At 39.4% G+C, this 18,641-nt stretch overlaps 1 protein-coding gene across 3 annotated transcripts; it reads right to left on the bottom strand.

Moving 5' to 3' along the window:
- Positions 1-231: 231 nt before the first annotated feature.
- On the bottom strand, positions 232-18,375 carry LOC131443235 (visual system homeobox 2-like). Of its 3 annotated transcripts, XM_058612673.1 has the most exons (11): positions 17,978-18,375; positions 17,641-17,728; positions 17,247-17,297; positions 16,288-16,446; positions 14,888-15,048; positions 11,181-11,228; positions 6,475-6,980; positions 5,780-5,870; positions 5,153-5,276; positions 2,351-2,531; positions 232-1,208 (listed from the first exon to the last, which is right to left on the bottom strand). In XM_058612673.1, exons 7-11 carry the CDS (start codon positions 6,935-6,937, stop codon positions 853-855), a joined length of 1,215 nt encoding a protein of 404 aa, XP_058468656.1. In that variant the 5' UTR covers positions 6,938-6,980; positions 11,181-11,228; positions 14,888-15,048; positions 16,288-16,446; positions 17,247-17,297; positions 17,641-17,728; positions 17,978-18,375; the 3' UTR covers positions 232-852. The 3 variants fall into 3 exon arrangements, with proteins under 3 accessions (XP_058468656.1, XP_058468657.1, XP_058468658.1); XM_058612674.1 differs by having other exon boundaries at positions 16,288-17,297; XM_058612675.1 differs by lacking the exons at positions 11,181-11,228; positions 14,888-15,048; positions 16,288-16,446; ... (1 more) ...; positions 17,641-17,728; positions 17,978-18,375 and having other exon boundaries at positions 6,475-8,765.
- Positions 18,376-18,641: the final 266 nt, after the last annotated feature.

The following is an 18,641-nucleotide window of genomic DNA, read 5'->3' as shown; positions in this document are numbered from 1 at the left end:
GACAGAACAATATATATAGTTCATGATAAAAAACACATTTATGATGTAAAATGTATCTATAAATTGAAGTGGCGGACCACAACCTTGATTGGGGGGGGCACATGTGGCCCTTGGGCCGCGGGTTTGACACCTCTATCTACAGTCTCACCATTAGATGTGACTAAACTGAACGTTAAAGCTCTGGGATCCACACGATGACAATAAGCAGAACATCTTGTCTGAGAGCGTGAAGACTTTAAATATTAATTTTTAATAGAGCTACAGTTACATTTATACAAGGACAGACGTAGATGATCGACGGGATCTTTACATAATTGTACAGTTCGTTTTTTGTGATTGGACATTATACTTATTAGTCTTTACATCACAATTAGTGAGCGAGCAGGACTGAGAGAAGACGCAGTTTAACGTCTCCGTCGTCCCAATTGAGAATGTGTCGTGGAGGAGAGGTCAAAGGTCAGTGTCGTGCTCAGCAGACACACAGTTACGAGCTTCAGTGTGACCACGTCAGTCCGTCAGACGCTCACAGTTAGGGCTGGTTATTGATAAGAAAAGAATCTTCTAAATGGTATTGATATAATATGCTGCATGGGAACTGAAGTTTGACATCGAGTGACAACACACCTTTGAAGTTACTGAGGTGGTTTATCTGTACAAATATTTCCACTAGCAGAAGAAACAAGTAATAAACAACAGCCTCTTATGTCTCCTGTCAGGTTAACTGAAGAACAGGATCTTTTTTTTATATAATGATTACATTTAAACTGCAGCTTTAAAACTACAGTATGAGTTCACCTTGTGTATTTTGCCCTCCACTGAGGTTAAAGTTAGTCTGAATCCCGTGTCCCCTCCTCAGTCTCTCGTCTCCTCCTCCTCCTCCTCTGCCGTGTCCTGTTTTGTCTCCTGATCGTCGGCTGCTGCTTCTTCTTCTTCTTGTTCTTCTTTATGCGTGACATGGACGTTCGTTCTGTTCGAGACGCTGCCGAGCATCTTGGCGCTGTGTTGCTGTGCCTTCGCTCGCAGGACGGCAATACTGGTCTCTCTCAGTTCCTCTCTGGAAATCGGGGCGTCGGTGTCTTCCATGTGTTCCTCGTCCTTGTCCTCCATCACCTTGCCCGCTGGTTTATCCTGTGCTGGTGTGTGGGGACTGGTGCAGCCGGGCGTTCCTGGAGAAGTGTGCGAGGGGTCGACGGACTTCTTGTGCATACCTAAAGGAAACACAGTGACACAGTCAGACCAACAAACATGTGTTTGGACCCATTCCTTTTCATTTACGATGTACATAAATACAGTAGCACACTCCAGAGAGTAAAACATCTTTGAATTCCTGTAATAAATGCATAAATCTATTATATAAAGACGATTTTAATCATACATTTTAATGGAATCCTTTAGGTTCAGTTAATCAAAAAGCTGTGTAAAGTCTCTTGAGATAATTTATGCTATTAAATAAGTAAATGTAGAAGAAACATTGCAGAGCCTGGTCACTGTATCTTTATATGTGTAGCCCAAACACATATAAAGACATGATATCTTTGTCCTTACATGTGTTTGTGCTACATCTCTGACACATAGATGGACAAAGACAAACCTTTACAGCGATTTAATGATTAGAATATAAAGTAATGTACTTTAAAATTGGTTTAACACTTTGTCCTGTACTGTAGGACAATAAAAAAATAAAGAGTGTGTCAGAGAATAAAGAGGGAGGGGCAACTTATTCAATTAGAGTCACCTAATTGATTTCAAATAATCAATTGACATGAGGTGAGAGTGGAGATTTTGTCTAATCTGTCCTGATGAAGTAGGATTATCGCCGCATCGACTGCTGCCTTTTATTGACACACAGACACTTTTACTGGCTTCCGATCATGAGCCGGGCTTAACTTCAAAATTCCCCCTTTTGTCACCGTGGCATGTTCTTACACACGAGCACTGAAGTTGACCAAGAAACTTTGAGTTCCTTTAAAAAACCAGAGCTCGGCAGTAAAAGTGTGGGCCAACACGTCTTGAGTAAAGGAAAAAAGGGATTACAAAAACTCTTCCTCTTACTCCAGAGGATCAGGGAGTTTTAAAACAACGACACACACACACAAGGTTTTGAAACACTAATCTTTCTAAATGCTCACTGATCAGACTGTGGCAGGTGAGTTACAAATTCATGCATCTTATTTTGCAGCTCTGCTAGAGTTTGCCTCTATAAAACAATAAAATATAAAAAGAAATATCTCCATGTGTCATTGTGGGCAAAGTACAGGTGACACTTGGGACAATAGCTCTCTTTTATTCACGCAGAGACGACACCATCCCCGTGTCAGTGAGTGTGTGACACACGTCTGCTGCAGCTCACCTAGTAACCACGGCGCGTACGACTCTGTGACGCCTTCCTTGGCAGACTTGAGGATGGAGTCGGGCAGAGGGATGGAGTGTCGCACCATGGCTCCGTACAGGCCGTACTCGGCCATCACACTGCTGCGACCCCAGCACTTCTCCTTCTTCCTCCACTTAGCTCTGCGGTTCTGAAACCACACCTGCAGAAGAATAAAGGATTTAAGGATTTCAGTGTGTGTGTGTGTGTGTGAAGCCAAACTTCACTTAGTGGTGCAATGTGTAACATTTAGGAGGTTGTAAGTGTAATCCTATGCAAACAAATGAGAATGTAGCTAAATTCTTCCATACTGGACCTTGACATTCAATATTGCAAAGTCCAATTTCATAATATTTGCAGGAAAGGCGATTGAGATGATGATCTTAGCAGAGAGAAAAGATTTTACTCAAGTCTCTCTTACTCATTTCTTAGATTTCCTTGTTGACAAGAAATTAAACTGGAACAATCACATAGATTTCCATATGTAATAAAGCTATGAGATCACTAGGGATCATAAGCATTTATTAACCTTATATTATTCTCTGTTTATTCTCTTACTCTTCTGCAAAAACAATTAACGCTTTAACATCTTAACGTTTTTGCCTCCATCGTTACCTTCATTATTTAATCACTTCTTCATATCTAATTCCCAGAGAGACCTTTATTTTCCTTTTTACAAAACAACAAAACAAAACATGGACAGTTTTCACTGCAACTCTAAAATTAATTTAGCCAAAAGATCATCTTTGTTAGAAATGTTTAAAAGAAATTTCATTTTTTTTTTTTGCTGTATTTATGGAACAGTAAAGATTCTTTTCATTCTTATTACAATTTACTGATTTTTTTTATTTATATCTATATATTATATATATAACTGTGATTGTATCTTAATTATAAATAGAACTTAAAGAGTTTGGTTCAGGTTTTTTAAAGTACAGTGAACCTTTAATTTAATGGCACAACTGTGCAGAAAGAATTCACAACTAGTTTGGAAGCTATAGACACAGTTCAATATGCAACTTTGAAGATTCATGGACTGACAGAAGGAGCAGGGGTCGCTTTTGTATGGCCAAAAACATAAAGTGAATTATTATTCAAAGGAGGTGTAGCCATGTGTGGAGGAAAGCTTTGATATATTGTAAAACTCAGATGAAGGATTAACTTTCTAACTTCCTTATACTCCTTATTGTGTTGCACCATGCGACTGGAACCTTTTATTACCCGTTAAATAATGACATCTACTGGTAATTTAAAACAAGACTGACTTGATTTTAGAAGATGATTTTTTTTTTTGTGATTTAATCATTGTTCTTTGGCAATTGGTACAGACACTGTGTGTTCCTTATTACAAATCCACGACGGCACCTAAATGTACAAGTATTGTGCTTTGTTAAAAACAGGTGGCCTTCAAATCTAGTGTTTAATAGGCCATATTTATGTCATTTAAAAAATGTTTCTCTTTGCTGTCTCATTGCTATCTCTCTTGTGTGTGTGTGTGTGTGTGTGAGAGTGTGTAGTTCTCTCCTCCATGCTCCTCAAGTGCCTAAATTGATTTCCACCATGCCAGAGCCTGTAACAGCCTCAGCACGCTTGTGAATATGGATGAGGAAAACAGGGGGGGGGGAATGAGCATCCTAAAATGGCCGAGGAAGCTGGATGAGATTGCAGAGAGTGTCTTGGAGTGTGTATGCGTGTGTGCGCTTGTGTGCATATGTGTGTGTGTTTTTCAGACCTGGAATTAAAAACGATCAAAGCCGAGCCGAGGAAGCTATTCAGGTAGATCTGATGATAACCTCCATCTCATAAAAAACCTGAGCCTCAGATGAGCAATCATGCTCTCTGACAGCAAATGTGTGTGTGTGCATGGAGCGTGTGTGTGCACGTGTGTGTGTGTGTGTGTGGTGTCTCCTGCAAAAGGTGACCCCGGGGGCGAGGAGGCTGATTGAAAAATAAGTTAATTTCCAAGCCCGATCGATGGGAGACAGGAGCTCAAATATCTTGGGAAATTAAAATGCTGGTAGCAGCCCGGCAGGCAGAGACTGCCGCTCAGCCACTGACCTCTGCTTATTAATTTCTGTATAGTTATCATTTCATTTTCAGGGCTGCGGCCCGAATCCCTCACAGGGAGGGAGGTGATAAGCTCTCCTCAATTAACTAATTACACTGCCAGGGTGAATTGGCTGCTAATGTGAGTGCAGGAGGTTTTGTGAGGATGATGATGATGATGGAGCAAATGACCAAAGGCTCCACCTGTCTGTCCACCTCAATTCTTCCTCTGTGTGTGTGTGTGTGTGTAAATCTGTCTGCACCACTTTATATGATTTTGTCACCATGCAGTTTATCTTTATGTGATTCTAAATTTGATGCATCAACTCCACACAGACAATTGTCCTTTTAAAAATAAGGATTTTTCAGCCTTTTTTTCATCCACCTCAGTACATTTTGACAATGGAAGCATCAGTGCAATATCTCATATTCTATTTCCTGTATTTGTATGTTTAAATGGTTTACATTATCTTTAGCACTACATATTTAGATTTACATTACATATGTTAGACTCCTTCGGCTTTCGTTTTATTGTTTTTGTTGTACAACATGCTTTTATTCTTCTATTATTTCATTGTCTGTTTTATTGTCTGTTTTTTAGGTCTTTTAGGTCGTGTGTTTCCATGTTTTATGATTTATGTACTGATGTACAGCACTTTGTTTCAGCTGTTGTTTCTTTATAAATAAATAAATAAAGATATATTTCCATCCATGACACATAACACTGATAGTACACACCTGTATTCTGTCCTCGGGCAGCTCAGTCTTCATGGAGAGCATTTCTCGAGCATAAACATCAGGATAGTGAGCTTCATTAAAAGATTTCTCCAGCTCCTCCAGCTGATACGATGTGAAAATGGTTCTGTACAGAGAGGAAAAAAAAAACAGAACATTTACATTCATGTGTGTAATTAAAATGAATACTATGACTACATTTTCTAAAATACAATCATTTTCTGCTATGAATTTGAAAGAAGAAATATTGTTTTTGTTTCATAAAACACAACTAAACTAAAAAAATAAAATAAAATACGATTTTACTTTATAAAAAAGAGGACATGTTTTACAGAGGCAATTTAGGTTGGTCCATAATACATAACACAAGAACAAAAATTGAAGAGATACATTTTTTCTTTTTTTTCTCTAATAAATAAAGAGGTTTTGAACATATTTGATGTGATTTTTGGTTCAGCACTACAATAATAATAAGTTCACTGTTAAAACTGTAAAAAACCTGTTTATCAAATCAAACTATATGAACATATTAAAGAGATACACATTATAGGACTGTTTTTTTCATCACTGATGACAGCAAATAAAAACAGTCTTGTTATTTGTTTTAGGGTTTTTATGTTGTGTTTATACCTGTGTCGTCTTTTCTTTCTTTTCTTGCTCTGATTTGAGGAGGATTTGGAGAATTTCTGGTCACCGGAGGAGAGACTCATGTCATCGGAATCTGCGAGGGAAACAACAACGAACGAATTCAACAACAGCAACAACAACGTATGTTGTGATTTTGACGCCATACAAAAAAACAACACTAATAACAATAATAATATTAATAATAATAATAATAATAATAATAACAAAAACAATAATAATAGGAATAATAGCATCATGTAACACTCGGGCGAAAATCGAAAACATTTGTTTTCTTGATGTAACATGTGTGGCCCTCGGTTTTTCTGCATTGCGCACATTTGTCCAAAAACGATAAGATAATATTAGATAGTCTAAAAACGTTACTACGAAATTTACGAAATCGAAATCATTTGCTTTAATTGTCAATCTTTTACAAGACTCAATTCAACAGGCTTTTCGTTATCCTAAAAACAGAGGCTTTATAAAATAAGTAAAAGATGTATTTTAAAAACAATAAAACTATTTTTATTCTACTTATATTTAATTTGACTGTGAGTCAGTGTTGGTCCATCACAATAAACACTTCCACATGCACGAGTTCATTTAGAATAAACGTAATAACTGTTCATTTATTCTCACACTTGCGTCAGAAGCACACGTCTGTTACTTGAGGCCTACAGTAAACTCCACACACTCACCGGAGCTGGCGGAGTGCTGCGCATCCATCTGCGCCTCCATGTGCGCGCTTCTGTGCAGCGGCTGCAGGTGCACATTCTGCGCCTCTGACAGCACCTGCTCCAGAAAAGCGGGCTGACTGTAAAACGAGTGTATTCCCTCTGGTCCCAGAAAACCCACACCAACCCCGAGTCCTCCGTGGCCGAGGGCCGACCGCGCGGCCAGGAGGTGCGCTCTGTGCGGCAGAGCCTCCAGCGGCCGCCTCGGTGTCACCGCCACCGGAGGCTCCTTGTTGAGGCCGAGCAGCTCCTGGATCCCGAAGCCCGTGCGTCGGTGCACAGTGGGGGGCATCTTCCAGCCCGGAGGCTGCTGGTGCTGATGGTGTTGGTGCTGATGGTGGTGGAGTCCGTGGTTCACACTGATTTGAGAAGCTGTTTTTTGTTCATTCTCAGAGTCTGAAAGCACAGTTCCCTCCTTCCCCGTCATGACTGAGTGAATTCACTTTTTCACCCTGCTGCTGGTGCTGCTGCTGCTGCAGAAAAAAAGAGGACGGGCAGAGTTCCCGGTGCAGTGACACACTGATGCTCCTCTTTTATCTCTGCTCTGCTTTTTATTCAACAGGCAACAGGCGTCAGCCAATCACAGCAGAGGAGAGACAGCACACTCAAGTTTCCCTCAGCCTGTTATGAGCTTCATCTGAGCACAAAGCAAACATCTGACCATGGGATGAGACAAAAGCACAGACATAAAGACACTTTTACCTTTTTGTCAATGCATCTCTGAGGTTGTGTTTGATTTTATTGACAAGTAATAATTAGTAGGATTACTTATTTTAATATAATATATGATCATATATTGTTTTATTTTAAGGGGAAAAATGCTTTTGTTTACAGTTTTTTTTATTTCAATTTGATGAAATTTAAGGCAACCTTCATGTGAATGTTTGGGTTCTAAAACTGATGCGCACAAAAGCAACGAGAGATTATACTTTCACTGCAACTTCATCCACTCACGGTCCCAGATTAAATCAAACAGATTAATCTCTCGACACGAATTAAATCAGTGTAATCCATGGCTCGTTTGTCTGCACTGCACTGAAGGACAGGTTTGATATTTACATTAATATATGGTGAAAAACAAACGACACAGACAAAACAAATCAGAGGTTATTCGAGTGAAAAAAAAATCGATGCTGCTGATGAATAATAACAGACGTTTGTTATTAATAATCCTGCAGTGATGTGTTCAAGTAAATATACTTACTGTTTCTTGTCTTACAATCATGTCCTTATAAATAAATATACATAAAAACTAACATTTAATTGATCATATTTACAGAAAAGCTTATAAACTCACATTAGCCAATTTCTCTGTTAATTCATCAATCAACCGGCTTCCGTTAGCAGAACAGTTTCCCTCCCCAAACGGCCGATATAACTCAACACGTGATTTGCATATTCTAATTAGGTTTGCGCACTAAACGTTTTGTCTTTGCGGACAGTCTGCGCATCTGTTGATAGGCTATTAAGCTTCTTTTCCCCCCCAATCTTTGACGGGTCACATGATAAAGAATACAATGTCCCACTTCAGTGTATTTAGGACACACCGGGGACGTGATTACAGATACGAGACAAACACAGGCACAAAATGCCGGCGCACAGTGCGGCAGCAGATTTATTTATTGTAAGTCGCTTTGGATAAAAGCGTCTGCTAAATGACATGTAATGTAATGTAATTTATTTATTTATTTATTTGGCTCCTGGGGTTCAAGTGTTTTTTTTTTGCGGGAGGTTTTGGTAACGAATGCAACACATGGGTCTGTGGCGCAGACTGAACCTGCTCCAGCGCATCAATCCGATTTGTGAAAGTGAGAGTGAAGTCAGTGAGGATGTGAGAGGAAAACCACTTCACATCAGCAGAGCATCAAACTCAAACCCAGCGGAATGTGAAGTGAAGCAGCTCTGATGTCTCTCCACAAATCTAATCCTCCGTAATCAGCCATTATTCAATTATTGCGCATTTCCAATCGTTCGGACGTAATGTGCGGCACACTTTTGGACAGCTGGAGCTATAATTACGCGCCGGAGAGTTTATGGAGATGAGAGAGAGAGGACGCGCGCGATGGAAGCGGAGATATGGGCGACTGTCTTCATCAATGCGACATGTGGTGATGAATAAATAAATAAAGAGGTGGCTCCCGCGGGAACCTTTGGCACCCGTGCGTCAGGCTGTCAGTGGTGGTCAGATTTAGTGCAGCACGTTTGTTATCTGAGCTGTGATCAGCAGACGCGCAGGTCACGTAGAGGCTTCTCTGTTGTTCGTGCATGCGCGTCATGTTGCTCTAACACTGAGCAGTGAAAGAGGGATGAAAAAAATAAATGACAAAGTATACGAAAAATCGAGTATTTTGCTATAAATTGAATATAATAGAATTCATTTAAATTATTAAGCATTTGTGTGTAGTGTGTAAATAAAACTTAAATGAGGATACACCTATTCTATTTATCTATCTATACCAGGGGTGCCAGACTCATTTTAAATTTATGTCAAGTGGGCCAGACCAGTAAAATAATCCCATAATAACCTATAAACAACAAGAAGAAATGCAATTTCAGCAATATTATGCTTAATTTACCATTTAGACATGTGCATTACAACTTGTAAGATCACAGTGGATTTATAAAGGCACAAAACATTTAGTCACTGGTATCTGGAATCTGATTAGAGTCTAATAATGTGAATTTGTTTTACTCCTCTAACTATCTTTGTTACTCGTTACTACCAAATAATATCAGAAGAAGAAGAGTTGGGAATGGTCTTTGTTTCTATAGCACTTTTCTAGCCTTGATGAGCTGCTTTACACTATCATTTTCACACATCTTTCATTCCCATTCACACGCTTCAACATGGGGTTGTGTCTTGCTCAAGGACACATATAGGCTAGCAGAGCCAGGAATTGAACACTCAACCCTCCAGCTGAAAGACAACTTGCCCTACCACTGAGCCACCATGGCTCAATCTATAACTCCTCACTTTTTTAATGCATTTACGTCTAAAACTTAAGTACATTTTATATCAGAAAATGACTTTTGATACTAAAGTACAGTAAATGTCATATACTTTTAGACTTTTACCAATATTATAAAAAAGTCTTCAACTTCAAAGTCATTTTCTGGTAACATACTTTTACTCAAGTATCCCTTTTACCTACTTTATACAAGACGGGTGAATGTAACAAGTATCTGTTTATAAAACACCTACATGTCCTTTCACATGTCATCAATCAATGAACACAGAAAAAAACAACATAAGTTAAGTTAATTTATGTGGAGGAATCCAACTTTAAACTGCCCACAAACCCTCAAACACACTCAACAGTGTCCAAGTCCAGTATAGAATAATAGATAACATATTGTGGGTCAGTCATATTTATGCAGAATGTCTGAAGCACTTTCATGTGACGCTGCATGTCTGATCTATCTCTCCGCCTTTGTTTGCGGCTGCAGAAATGGCTCCGCTAATCCAGCTAATTGCGTTTCCCAGGGCTCGGGGTTTTTTTAGAAGAGGAGCTGGGTCACCAAACAGCCGTTGATCAAAACATCCTATTAAGGGTATAGAAACAAAAGGCTCTCACGGTCCCAACAATGTGCCACAACAGTTTGCTCTGGGGGCACAATGCATTAATTAGGGCAATAACTTCATGCTATTGCCGTTCTATAGTCTCCATTTCTGTATGAGTGCATCTATTTATGCTCTGAAGTTTGCCGGGGACTCTGACTTGTGTGCGTCACATTTCCCCCTGTTGCATGTGCAGATGTGTTTATTGGCGTAATGAGAGGGAAAAGACTTTGGGAAACGTGGGAGAGAAAGAGAGAGAGAGAGAGAGTCCCCCCTCCCTCCTCCCACTGCACAGCACCAAAACTTTCTTGACAAAATAATATTCTTCCGTGTGGCTACTTGTAACAAGAATTGACATAATTACTTGAGCCCATTTCTTGTCTAATTAGCAAACTTCCAGAGTGGACAGGGACTCGCAGTCAGGGCAGGAGAAGGGAATCGGACAGGCATGGCAGTGGCTACACAAAAAGGGGCCCCTGGTTTCAGCATAATTAGGTGAGACAATGCCTCTGACTGTTTTGAGCCATGGCAGCGACTCAGAACTGGGGCCGAGCAGGCGAGTGGACGCCCTGAGGTTCATCTCCCCGAGACCCTAATAAGCCCCTAATTGTCCTTTTTGGATTCACATGGGCTGCACCAGCAGACACGAAGACAGTCCACTGGTCTCCTGCAGAGACTGTTGCTCTCGTCCTGCAGAAAGACAGAGATGTGAGTTGACTTGCTGAAGGCCTTCACTGTTTGGCCCCTGGAACTCCAGAAAGCTTGAAGGCCCAGTGTAATGTCTTGTGACAGTGTCCCGAAAAGTTGGAGACAGGCCAACACGCTGAGAGCAGACACGCAGGAGCAGCTGGGCTTTTTAACAAACAGCCGTGATGTCATTGATTCACAGAACTTAGTGTGTATGCAATCATCTGGGACTACATTTAACACACAGAGGCCAAATTCTGCTTCTGTCGAGTACAATCATGTACCTGTAATTACAGATTTAATGGTTGGAAGCTCGCAATTACGACTGCTTACGCACTGAAATTAACAATAACACACATTTTGTGAAAAATATTATCGGCCTTGCACAGAACACACACGATTTAGACACAGGATTTAGTCTCACCTATGATCCAGTTGTTCAAAGACGGCTGTGAGGTGTGAAGACATTTGCCTGAAAACATATTAAAGTAGAAAAGTAGACATGTTAAAGTTCATTTAGATTATGCTATTGTGTTATTGGTTCAAACTGTATCATAGTGTATTGTATGTAATTGCCCTATAGTAACATCTGTCCAGGGTCCATCACTGGGAAACATAGTGACAAACAATCATCCACTCTCACACTCACACCTAAGGTCAATATAAAGTGTCCAGTTCACCTAATCCCCAAATCTGCATGTTTTTTGGACTGTGGGAGAAAACCAGAGAAAACTGAGTTCAAACAAACAAACTGTGACATTATAGCATTTAACTTTGCTCAGTGAACACTTGTTTAACTTCTTTTTAATGCAAATATGTCATCATCCAATCACATGACACCAGCTCACCGTCCAAACAACCTGCTGAAGTTCGAACTGAAAATGGTCCTAAAAAGAGAAAAACATCCAGTGAGCGTCAGTTAACCCTGGGTGAAAATGCCTTGTTAAGGTCAGAGGTCAGAGGTTAGGTATCCTGTCTACATCATAAAACAGCCAATGAGTGTATATTGTTCTTCCGTAGCACTGTGCAGTGAGTTTGCTTGAATTCGGAGTCCAAATCTACATGAGCTGCACAGTCGTTTAAACACTCAAACACAAACACATTGATCCATATGTTTGCGGCCACTTGTAACGACAGGTGGTTCTCAAGCGATTCAATATGTGACCACTCCGTCTCCCTAACATCCCCTGCAGCCGAGGCCTCACAGTTCAGAGGGACGTCAGTTTGATGTGCCCTCACTCCTTTAATTAGCTGTCACTTAGTGCAAATGAATCAACTCTTCGCCTAATTAAGCAATGCCACCAGGCAGCTCCCATATACAGGCCATTGTGGGAGCAGCATGAGAAAACCACAGCCAGCAAACTCGCTTTGGATCACGGGTGCAACTTAGCGATTCAGATTCTGACACACTGGGTTCAGGGAGCCTTGTGTGTGTGTGTGTGTGTGTGTGTGTGTGTGTGTGCAATATAAGGGAAGGCAAAGTCTCACTGTCATATTTTCCAAAAGAAAAAAAAAACATATTTGCACAGATTCTCTTCACAAACACATTGTGTTTGATGTTTCTCATCTTCTGACGGACAAAATATCTTTGAGTTTCCTACAATTTCATGTTTGATTCAGATGTGGGCTTTTATGTCAGTGATGCAAAGAGAAATTAACGATTTTTTTGCAGATGTAAAAGACAAACCAGTGTGCTTACTGGTAGCAAAATGGTTGCAGTGATTAAAAAAAATAGCTAGTGCAGCTAAATTGGATGAGTTGAATCATAGTTTTTTTTTCACCAAAAAGTATAATTTGCAGGACCCTGCTCATTCTAAATGAGACGTTTTGTTTTTGTGCAAGCAGGTTCAGGAGAGGGAGTTATTTTGTAAGTAAAATTGTAAAATTGTCCCTGTTAAACAAAAATAAACTAAACTATTTGAATATGCTGTGCAGTGTGCAAAACTCCCACAGGCTTAAGGTGTTTTGGGGAAAACAAACTTGGTGTCCTCTCTACACGTGGATTATTATTATTCTCTACTTGCCTTTCAGAAGATGGTCTGAGGTGTTTAATTAACCAATTAAGACATAAATAAAACATGTACTGTCTCTCTGTGGACAGCTATTTTTGAATAGTAGCATTAATAAATGCATGTTTTTTTTAATTTAAATTCAAAGTTTTCATTGCTTTAAGACATGTGTGCCTTTCCACTCCATTTTTATCCATCTCACATTGCAGAAAGTGATTTTTTTTTTTACACCATGCAAACCACATATTTCATTTACAGTCAGAACACACAACTAATCTCTACAAACATCTGTTCACTGCTCACTCTCCACTCAAGCTGCAGGAGTTCAGACACAGTGTCATTAAATGTCTACACTTTGACTTGTACTTTAGAGTATGAGTATAGTTTATAGTTTTTTTGTTTTTCTTCCATTCAGGATGAAACATGTCAAACATCCAGTTTCAAACGAACATATGTTTTCCAAAACACAGAGGAGTGTCGTGCACTGATGGGCTACTTAACACATGTGACGATGAATATTGATGAACGAAGCAAATCTGTTCGGATGTTACAAAAGGTCAAGTGGCGTACTAAATAAACCATCTGCACCGTGTTGTGGTTTCTCTGTGTGAAGGATTCCCCGTCATGTGACGTGATCAGGTGACCAGGACAGTTCACCATAAATCAATTAGACAGCATTGTAGTCAGTGGTTTTTAAAATAATGTTGTGATGAGTCAAAGTTCACCTGCAACAGCCTTTTACTGTGAATTTAGTGCCGCGTGTCTCTCAGTGGGGTGGATTTCTTGGATTGTGTTAATCCAAACACCTTTTCTTTGCATAGGATGATTTCAAAAGAAGTGAAAAATATATAAACTAAAGGAGTTCTGCTTGCTGCCACTTGGTGGTCAGGTCCTAAACTATAATTATTAAAGGGTTGTAGTTAAAGAAAAATAAATATGAACATGCAAAAAATATGGCTTTGTTGTTCCTTAGGGCCTTCAATCTTCTGTAGATTAGATTATCTTCTAACAGATAATATTAATAATTTTGAGATCAGGACATGAACAAAATCTGAGAGCAGTTCTTGGATTCTGTCTTATTTGACATGGACTGACTCTTTATCACTTTATTTACACATTTAACAAGTTAACTAGTTAAACTGTTTGATTAAATACATGTATTAAAAGCTTATTGTGTATATGATAATATTGATCATATTTAAATGTCTAAATAATAATAATAATAATAATGATGACAATGATAAAATGTTGAATCAAGTATAAAATATATATACAATGAAATAATAACCATATTATTGGTGTAGGGAGAAGGGGTGGGACCTCTTCCCACTTCCTTTTAAACATGCATAATTCGTCAAGTTTTTTTTTTTTGTCATTTATATTCTCAAAATAAATCCTCACCATCAAATATTTGGAGATAAAATAATCTGCTTCAGTGAAAGTCAGCCTCTGTCAAATGTTACACACAAATAAAATGTTTTTTTTAACTTGTTTTTTTAATACACAGGTGTCTTTTAATATATATTCATTGAATGTTAGTCTTGCATACAGGTGCATCACTACAGGACGGCCTGACAGAACATTATTAAAAATGAATTTTGCTTTTCTAATAAAGTGAATCCAGCCTGTTTTTAAACTGAGTGGAATAAAACCAGTTGTGTTCAAATCCTCACTGACCACAGTGTCAACAATGACATGTTTGTATTATATGTAAAAAGAAAGTGCATGTTTCCACTCCCACAGCTTGTTTTTTTTTTTTTAAACAGTCTGGTGGACGTGTGTGTGCGTGTGCGTGCGAATGATTTGTGCCATGAAGAACTAATCTCACTGACACGTGAGTGGAGCAGCCTTCCTCCCTCCTCCTCCTCCTCCTCCTCCTCCTCCTCCCCACCAGCCACTCTGGACCATTTCAGGCAGTAATTGTTATTTAATGGATTAAACATTTATCCTTCCTGTGCAAACCCCCCTGAGGGCCAGATGACAGCATCACCATGTTCACACAGCTAAACATCCCCCCATCTCACACACACACACACACACACACACACACACACACACACACATACATACATATCAACGCTCATTTGATGGCTGTGTTTGTGCTTAAAATTCAATTACCCACTTATTGATAGTTCTCTTGGGTGCTAAAGAAGTGGACAGTGTGCGGCTGGAGGTGTGGATGATTTCCCAGGAGGCGTCGGTCTCCTCTGCTCATCTCCAGCTGGATCTATTTCATGGCTTTACTCATCACATGCAGATGGAGCAGCAGCAGCCGTCATACACCTGCACACACCAGCGCACGCACACACACGCATGACAGCATATACACAAACACACACACACACACACATTGTCATATATAGGTCACTTGTGGGGACCATAGACTTGTATTTGTCTCTTGGATATTGACACTAACTCTTCACTAATATGACATAAAAACACACAAAAGACCCAAGAATACTGGCAATCTCTAGTTTGCTTGCAAGATATTAGTGATTTTTAACTGTTTTGATAATAAAAATGAATAAAATGAGATTAAATGTCGCTGAAGTATACAGGGATACTTAATAATATTTCATTATTTAAAAACACATCTGAATCAAAAAAATGTTTTAATAAAAGTGGTGAAGCAAATCATTATTACTTTCACTTATTTAATAATATATATATATATATATATAATGTATAATGTATATATATATTAAAATCAACCCACTCACCATTTACTTTATGAAATACCACATAAAGTTCATTTAAATAAAAAAAAATCTTCAATGACTTGTTTAGTCAAACAGATGGACCACAACTAAAAGATATTATTGTACATTTAATGTTTCATGTGATTTAGAAAAGGTTATTTAGGTTTACATTATACGTCACATAAAAAATAGTGAGCTGTTTTTTACTCTAAAAATAACCTTTTTAACTTTCCATAATTAATTTGTGTCAATGACTCTTGAATGAGTTTTTCTTGTTTATTATCACTGATCAATAGGACTTTTCACAGCAGACATTTTGGCTTAACAAGATTAAAGCAAGTGTCAATGTTTGCATTTGCCTTCCATGAAAAACAGCCTTTTATTACAGTGATATATTCACTCTCTCCTCTGCACTTTCTCAAAAACAATCTCACTTTCATTGTAAAAAAAAACAAAGCATCACTCCACAGAGCCACAGGTAGTGTCCCACAGGTTAGACACGTGTCTCAAAGTCCCCTGAGGGCCCCGGGGGCCCCCACACAGGAGGATGCAGCCTGCTGCTGGCCTCATTTCCCGCTAATTACAACACTCGTCCCACTGCCGTCCCATGAGACGCCACCACACTGATGACAAACGCCACAGTTTGGAGCTCTGCATCAGTGTGTAGCAGCTGGGGCCGACCCACGGCGGCACGTCAATACCCGGGGGAGGGGGTTGTGTGTGTGTGTGTGGGGGGGGGGGGGGTCAAAAAGAGCAACAATGGCATGTGTGTGTCTGATAGAGAGTGTGTGTGTGTGTGTGTGTGTGCTGTAGTAGTACTAACTTAGGTATATCTGTGTCCAAACTCATCTTCCTCTTCCACTGCTTTATTCTCCACATGAGGGTCGCTGGAGTCGCTGGTGCCAATCCCAGCTGACATAGGTCCAATCTTGCATAATCCCCCAAATCTGCATCTGCATGGGAGGAAACTGTGGGAGGAAACCTGGAGAAAACCCACAAACACGGGGAGAATAAGCAAAAATTGAATATGCTGATTTAATATATAGACATTAATGAAAGGCCTTTTTATCTGGAAACATATTAATACTTGTGACTGTGTGTCAAAATCGAAAAAAAGGACAATTGTTTGCTTATATTGTTAAATGATTCTCCTTTGAGTATGATGGTGGGATAGGAAGGCATCTGTATGTTAGTACGTTTCTATCTGTGTTTTTTTTTTACCAAAAATGTGAAAATAAAATGGACTCTATTGTGCACAAAAGTGTAATACATGAATTTTCTGGCTTCATTGTCAAATTGTGTCAAAGTGCAGCTCAGATGTCTCTGAGGACATGAGTGGATCGATGAGCTCGGTACATACTGTACTTCTGTCGCTCTCTCTCTCTCTGTGTGTGATTGCACTGAGTGTTCATTAGTACAGGCTGCTGAGCTTTAATGGCCTGCACACTTCTGACAGCCGTAAATCTCCAGACTCCACCCAGGTTTGCTCTGTCCCATCAAAGCGCTGTGAAGAATGAAGTCAGCGTGATGAAAAACACAGTGAGATTTATCTGCTTCCTTTCCCTCCTCCTCCTCCTCCTCCACACACCGAGATGAGCTCATGAGTAGAAAGAAATGACAGGCGAGACCTCGTTGAGACACATCACCCCTGAGTGTGATGGTGCCACTGAATGTGTCTGAGATGCTGATGAGGCCAAAGAAAAGAGCCTCATCTGGATCCTGTTCTACTGATGCAGGTTTGGAGGTCAAAGGCAGAGCAGGGAGGATAAAAGTGAGGTTCACCTGAAAAACGGGGGTTCAGGCGAGAGCGTATCAGGAGGTGATCGGCAGGACCTGTGTGAGGGTGGTACAGCTCAATAACAATATTTATCATGATAGAATTTCAACATCAATATAACAAAGGCTGAGTATATATATCAAATAATGTTTACATCATTTATTTTAAATGTTTTAATTGTGAGAGATTTGTTTTCCGTCCATAAAGTTTCACAGAGGAGCAAATAAAATCGACCTTAAAAAAATCTAAATACAGTTAATATCTGACATTTTATGAAGTAGAGTTCATCGTGGTGACTTTATTTAAAAAATGTTAAAAGTTCTTCTTTAAAAATCACATAATATACAAGCACTTCACGTTAAGTATAGTTCACTTGTGTATGAGTATGAGTACACTCACCGGCCACTTTATTAGGCACAGCGTGCATCTAATAAAGTGTGAAGAGTTGGGACCAACAAGGCCTTGTTTCTCCTTTTTGTATCATTATCTGCAAAAACAACAAAAAAAACAGACGCAATGATGGTTGTCACTTAAATCCCATTTCTTCCCATTCTGATGCTCAGTTTGAACTTCAGTTGGTTGTCTTGACTGTGTGTAGATCTAAAAATGCATTCATTTGCTGCTATGTAATTAGCTGAATAAAGTGGCTGGTAAAATTACATATGGCATGAAGATATCAAAGTCTACTTAACGCCACTCTGTGTGTTTTAAATGACATTACATTTGAGCCGCGTACCTGTTTTATCATGATAGGTGTCATTTCAGCTTGAACACATTTGTTTTTCACACAAACTGAGACCAGGTACAGACGGTACAGACACTGCTGCTCACAGGTGCCGCCTTTGCTTTCCTTGAGTAGAGCAAATTGTCATGAAATCAACATAATCACAGTTATAACAGTAACAGTAAAAACAGTTGGGTGATGTCATGATCATGACCAGTGTGTGAAGCCATTCACTGTGACCTTTTTGTCTTTGCAAGTTCCACATCAGCTAATGTGGGTCAGAGAACAATGCACTCTCTCTGTTGGACTGTAGCAGCTCTTCACATGGTCCCTCTGACATTCATCTCTGCACACTCTCACATCTATCTTTTCATTGGGGCTACATTTTCATCAAAACACCACATCGTTAAAATATTAAAAGGAAACACAGTAAAGAACACATTTACACATCTACTGGTTTTGTTAAAGTGTGTGATCTTTGGTATTTTGAATGGAATTATTTGAATAAACGACTCTTTAGCCTGTAAAAACACCTGGAATGTGTCTGTTATTTTCAATACTACAGATACACATTTCCTGTGTTTTCTGGATGTATTTATATTTACTGTGCTGTTGTAGAGATTTCTGATGTATTTGAATCACACACCTTGCTCAGGTGAGGATGACGTCACGACAG

This window comes from Solea solea, chromosome 17, assembly GCF_958295425.1.
Source record: "Solea solea chromosome 17, fSolSol10.1, whole genome shotgun sequence".
In the NCBI taxonomy this organism is placed as follows: domain Eukaryota; kingdom Metazoa; phylum Chordata; class Actinopteri; order Pleuronectiformes; family Soleidae; genus Solea; species Solea solea.
Note: the sequence above shows the minus strand (reverse complement) of the source record. Positions and strands in the feature narration are given on the sequence as shown.